Here is a 6,197-nt window from a genome sequence, read left to right on the forward strand (position 1 = left end):
CCACTCTATTCACAGGCGGTCGTGTCGTTCTTTCTTCTTCTTTCTGTTCCTCTCTCTGCGCTGCAGATAGCTCCAGTTAAGAAAAAGAAGCCAAGAGACGTTTGTCGTCTAGGCCTTCCTGCCTCTTAGAAGAAGGAAATTCCTCCACGCAAGACTACCCGTTTTAAGCTATACTACCATACATACCTATACATGCATACGTGTAGCCACATAGTATGGGAACACATATATAAGTACATATATATAGAAGTGTTCATCTACATGTACGTACATGTGTATGTATGTACTGGTCGGGGTGTATCTGTACAGGTAGGTATATACCGTCCAAAGAGTAGAACTCTCCTCAAGTTTATGGATTTCTTTTGGATCCTGGAATTTCTTTTTCTCAAAGTTCTCCCTGTCTTGGGGAGATAGAGAAGAAATGGACTTCAGAGGTCTTCAAGAATGGTTGAGAGGCTGTTGCTATTCTTCTTCTTCTTCTTTATGACTAGTCTTCTTCTTGGTCTCAGCCGGAGAGCTCGATTCCCTATGCTGGTTTCCACGGTGTATATACACATATGTACATACACCCCCTGAACATATGAACATGCATGCATTGGTTCGGCCTGTTCAGTTATAGTTTTGTAATTTAACTCAAAATGCCAAGCATTGCTATTTCTTTCTGTCTCTTTGCTTGTCGTTCTTTCTTTCTTGTAGGACATCAATGTTCACTGTCTCTTCATCTCCCAGGGGAAAGAAGAAAAGCAAAAGCTCTCATTCTTCTTCTTCAAGTGATCTAAGACCTCCGCATGAAGTAATCTATCTATCTATCTTTAATCTATCTCTAATCTATTTCTAATCTATCTTTATCTATCTATCTCTTCCGTTCGGACAAGGCCAGTTTCAAAGTAGTGGCTCGCCTATGAAACATTCAAGACGTACGCGGGAATTTCTACACATCTCTGTCTACGTATCTCTCTATATGTGTATAAAACTAGGATAGAAGAGTCATTCGTTGCAGGCGAGAGTGTTTGGTGATCCTTCGATGGAAGAGGTGAGGAATGGAGATGTCCGTGTGACTTCGATCTAAACTCAACGGTGAGATGGCCTAGAGCAAACTAACGCTCTGTCTCTCTCTCTTTGCATGCATCGAGGTTCTCTATTAACTTATCGAAGATGAACTGTATGAAGTTTTCATCCTATTCTTTTGCTTCTTCAGGCATACGTCTCCCAGGCACACACCCACTCCAGCCATCCTTACACTTAGATTTACATACCCCTACAATCCCATCTAGCTGTATAGATTCACACATCCATACATACACATAGATACACGCTCTTTTGTATGTATCTTGCCACACAGACACACATCAGTGGTTGAATAGCCTTCATAGGATTCGTAAGGCGGTATGTAAGACACTTGATAGCTATATCTACTCATCTAGATAAATCTATAAATCTCTTTCTCTCTCTGTAGATACGTATGTACTCGTAGTGCACATAGATCGTCAACAGAGATACATACACATATATATATATATATATATGCATACACATCCATATTCATATATACATACCTATAAGTATCTTAGGCTGCATCCCTGTATATTGACGATACACCAAACATGCAGCATGTAATTGTCTCTATACGTCTATAGACACATAGAGACGTACATACTCTCAGGAGTGTGTGTCTTTCTGATCACCTTCTATACCCTCTTTTGAACCGATTCTCCGCAGCCCTACTCTTCAGCAGGGGTGCAGTATGTCTATATATAAATATACATGTATATGCATGTATATGTATGTCTATGTGTATGTAAATGCTTGTATATGTATGTCTATGTGTATGTATATGCTTGTATATGTATGTCTATGTGTATGTATGCGTATATGTGTGTATGATGTAGGTGAAGGCTTTAGAGGTGATATGGAGGAAATTTCCGGAGTATTGGAGTGCGTCGAATACCCTGCATATAGATGACCTCTCAAGGAATTTCGCCTTCAATCCAAAGAACGGGATAAAAGTCTCTGCTTACAAGTAAAGAGGACCTGCCACACAAATACAGGCTTAGCATTTTCCTATTCTTACCCTTCCTTGCATATGCTCTAATTCAAAGCGTGTATTCTCGTAGATGATTGGATACATATATATATATGTATGTAGATACGTAAATATGCAGAGATATATATGGATGCACATGTGTGAGGTATATACTGTTTACGTGGGGTGAATGTTTAGACTATCTACAAGTGCTTCTTCACACACTCATCGGTAGGCGCAGGCGCTCATGGATCTTCTGTTGACACTGACGCTTATGAGACGAAGGAGATAGATCTCTTTCTGTATACAATTATTTGCATGTCTATCTATGTCCCCTGTTAGGGGAAGGAGAAGAAGAAGCGAAGACATTCTTTTCATCTCTTTGTCTCTTATGTACATTGGCCCATATGTACATTTGTGTCGCTTTGAGATTCCTTTATCATCTTGTATGTATTTTCCTTCTCTCTTTCATCTACATGTATCTATATAGACATACCTCTGTATATGTTGGTCTACAGATCTCCATGTATATATAGATATATGTAGATCAACACTGTATCTATCTCCTCCGTCTTCTCACTCTTAGCATATCTCTATGTATACATGTATCTGTATATATGTAAGTAGACAAGAGACATTGTTCCCGGGCTTCTTCCCCTATATGCATATCTCTCTCTTACATTATCTCTATGTAGCCATAGAGACAGGATCTATCTCTAGATCTCTTTATCTATCTTTATCTGTATCCGTCTGCACTTCTTTCTTTCATTTGATCCAGGAGAGAGAATAGGCAGAAGGACGGCGAGCTTTACTTTCTATCGTTTTACCTGAAACTTGTAGCTGACGAGAAGGACGTAACGAAGCTAAGACATAAAGACTGGCGAGAAAGAGTGTCAGAAGAAGCGAAGAAAAGTAACAATAGTCTTAGTAGTACTACTACTCTCATCTTTAGAAATGATTCACAGCAGCCTCCTCCTCCTCCTCCTCCCTCGAATCCCTCTCCTTAATCAATCCCTCTATCCTCTTCTTCTTTTTCTTAATCGTCTTATTTTTCTTCTTCTTAATTGCCTTCTTCTTCTTCTTCTTTCTCGCTCTCCATCATCTTCATCTTCCTAATCTTCTTCTTCTTCTCGTTGTTTGTCTTGTGGTTCTATATCGTCTCCTTTGGTCTTTCTTCGTAAACTTCTCTCTTTCTCTCTTTCTTTCTCTTTCGTGTTTCTTCTTCAGTACCGAGTGTCTGTCCGTTTCTCTTCCTCTCTCTTTCCCTCTTTGGCGCGTGCGTTAATGAAGAGGAGAAGAGTGAGCTAGATAGAGACTCCAGCTCGCTTCTTCTTCTTCTTACGCTACAGTCCTGGACTTGTCATAGGTCTTCAACAATGTTAGAGAAGAAAGAAGAAAGAAGTTTCTCGTGTACTGGGGGGGGGTATAGAAATCCACTTTCTTCTTATGATGAAGGTGAAGGGGGAATCTTTTCGATGTTGCCATCTCGATTGTTAACAATCGACTTTCGGATTCTAGAGAGAGACAGGAGACACTAGAAGAGGACACATTGATCAACTCACCCATGGTCTTGTATTTTGTTCTCCTTCTCTCTTTTACTTTCTTTCTCTGAAGTCTCTGCTAAGTAATAGATTGATACGGTCTTAGCGACTTCATGACGGCCACAACGAGAGTAAAGAAGAAACAACGAGGTGTATTTGAAAAGTCTTAAGAATAAGTCCAACAGACATTTCATCTCTTCTTCGTCGTCTTTTCTTTCCTTTGTTCTTTTTTTTCTTCCTCATCTTATAGAAAGAATAAACTGTCCTCACTTTATGTCTCTGTGCAGATGAGAAGTCTCTTCTATCATCTCCTCCTTTTCTGGAAAGAATCTATCCATGTAGTTAGCTAGGTTAACGGAGTCTCGGAGAGAAAGGCAGATTGAGAGATGCATGCAAGTACGATGTAGAGATGAGTGTATACACGGTCTTTCTATTCAAAACAAGAGATTCTCTAGAGATAGTAAAGGCATTTCTTAGTTTTAGAAGAAGAGGTCCAGTGTGTTTCCTCATCTCGCGGGACACTGTACTGTGAGCTCGGGTGTATGTACACCCTGCATGAATGATATGCCTAGAAGGAGAGGAGTAAGGAAGAAAAAGAGAATTGAAGAAGAAAAAGGCTTTCTTTGCTGTTTTCATAAAGTAGTTTTATTTCGAAAGATGAGGGACATCGATTCTTTACTTGGAATACGTTCCTTCAAGAGGCAACCACGAAAAGGTACCTTCTTACTCTTCTCGTCTCTTTTTTATCGAGACCAAGTGGGGTGTATGTACATACACCGGAAGGATCACGACGGAGTCAGCCGGTCGAAATTTTGACTGGTGAATGTATGGCTTCCTATTGTATTGATAGAGAATCATAATCTATTATAATCTTCTAGTTCTATTGGAATGAGAGAATTCTTTCTCTTTTTTTTCTCTTTCGTCCGCTTCTTTCTTGATGTCCGCCTCTGCAAAGATCTTCATAACTTTAGTGATACGGGTCAAGAAAAACTCCGTCAAAGTTGATAGCTTGTCTCTTCTCTATCCGACTGCATTCGATGTGAGTTTCTGTCTACTCATTGGGACTTTCTTTCTCAGAGACTTTCTTTCTCAGCATCCTTTAATGTAATTTCTCAGAGTTCTCTCAAAGATGCTCCCTTCTAGAAGAAAAAGAGACAGTAGAAGTCACGTTTTTTCTGTTCAGTTGGATCTCCTCTTAGCTCCAGTGTATGTACACACCAGCATATGATCCAAAGACTTACATCTATCTAGGTCTGACAGAAATGCGTTTCACAGTGTCTATCTCTCTCCCTTTCGGTCTCGATTTCCTATGGAGTCCCTTCAAAGAGGCTCATCTATTTGAAGTGTAGGTACACACACACACCTCCCAGTGTCAAGTGAAAGGAGATAGGGTGGATCTATATCGCTGATAAATTTGTTAACCCAAATCCAGATGGGGATTTATCATTCTTTCTCGAAGAGAGACGCTTCTTTGGGAAAGAAACCACCACAAGAAAACGCTTAAAGAAGATTCTTTGGAATTGGCTGTTTGATTAGCTTCTCGGTAGAAGAATTTTTTCTTCCTTCGCTTTTCCGCATGAAGACATAGGTAGGTGACTCGTAGAGGTGTATGTACACCTCAAGCAAGCTGCATGTTATGCTTCATGAGCTACAGCAACATGCAAGCGAATTTCGTTGTTTTTTTTATTTATATTGTTTTCTTAATTGGCTTGTTCCTGTAAGAGCGAAGCTAAGACTAAGTCAAGTCCGCATCTATTTATCTATCTACAAAGAAAGGAAGAAAGCAAGAAATGTAGCTCGGAGTTCAAGCGATTTAGGAATGTATCTATGCATGCAAAGAGACTGGAAAGCGTGATGCTCTCTCCCCAACGCTACGGAGATCGAGAGAGAAGTAAAGAAGGAAAGAGAGACCGAGAGAGAATACGTGAGGTGTCTTAGCACAGCCCAGTGGTCGACAGGATCGATTCAAGAGAATCGACGATGTTGTATGTGAACCTAAAGTTATCTCGAGGAGTGTAGAGATCGATTTCCCTTGCATGCAATCGAGAAGAAACATATGAGTTCGCTTTCCCGTTGAGCATGCAAAAAAAGAGTTTTCTTAGTGAGTGGGGCGATGAAAGAAATGAAAGAAAGAAAGAAAGAAGAAAAGAAGATCCACTTTCAGAAGAACTAGGAAGAATCTTCTTTCTTTCTTTTTTTCTCTTTATCTTCGTTCCTCTTCAGTTTGTATCTTTTCTTTTTCTTTTTCTTTTTTTTCTTCTCCTCTCTTTCGACGTCCCATCAGCTCTACCGATGAGTTAGACTTCTCTCCTCTCTGTATCTCTCTACTTTTCTTGCATCTCTTTTACACCGACATCTTTCTTCCTTCTTCCCGTCACCGCTTCTCTTTCTTTTTTCCTCCTTTCTCCTCGCTGCGTTTTCTCCTTTCTTCTTCTTTCTCCTCTTCTTCTTTTTTGTGAGCCAATGTGTAGGTCATCTCCCACGACGGTGAGATTTTGAAGCCCCCCCGAGAGATAGTTTGCCGTCCCTTGCTATCTAGTTGTCTATTGATAGTTTCTGAAGTGGACGCTTGAGATAGAGGCATAGCTAAGAGAGAGAGAAGAGACAGAAAGACAGAAAGAGGAATGAGTAGC

At 40.2% G+C, this 6,197-nt stretch overlaps 2 protein-coding genes across 2 annotated transcripts; both read left to right on the plus strand.

The window, feature by feature from the left end:
• The first annotated feature begins 13 nt into the window (after positions 1-13).
• Positions 14-5,111, plus strand: CSUI_008245 (had family iiid protein). The gene is made up of 3 exons (XM_068068379.1): positions 14-793; positions 1,890-2,020; positions 2,802-5,111. The coding sequence occupies exons 1-3, from the start codon at positions 704-706 to the stop codon at positions 3,028-3,030; spliced, it is 450 nt and encodes a 149-aa protein (XP_067919644.1). The 5' UTR covers positions 14-703; the 3' UTR covers positions 3,031-5,111.
• Positions 5,112-5,672: 561 nt separating this feature from the next.
• Positions 5,673-6,134, plus strand: CSUI_008246 (uncharacterized protein; the record flags this gene model as incomplete). The annotated part of the gene is made up of 1 exon (XM_068068380.1): positions 5,673-6,134. A coding segment is annotated over one exon (192 nt), but the record flags the coding sequence as incomplete, so codon positions are not given.
• Between the last annotated feature and the right edge of the window lie 63 nt (positions 6,135-6,197).

This window comes from Cystoisospora suis (assembly GCF_002600585.1).
Source record: "Cystoisospora suis strain Wien I chromosome Unknown contig_4579, whole genome shotgun sequence".
NCBI classification, from domain to species: Eukaryota; Apicomplexa; class Conoidasida; order Eucoccidiorida; family Sarcocystidae; genus Cystoisospora; species Cystoisospora suis.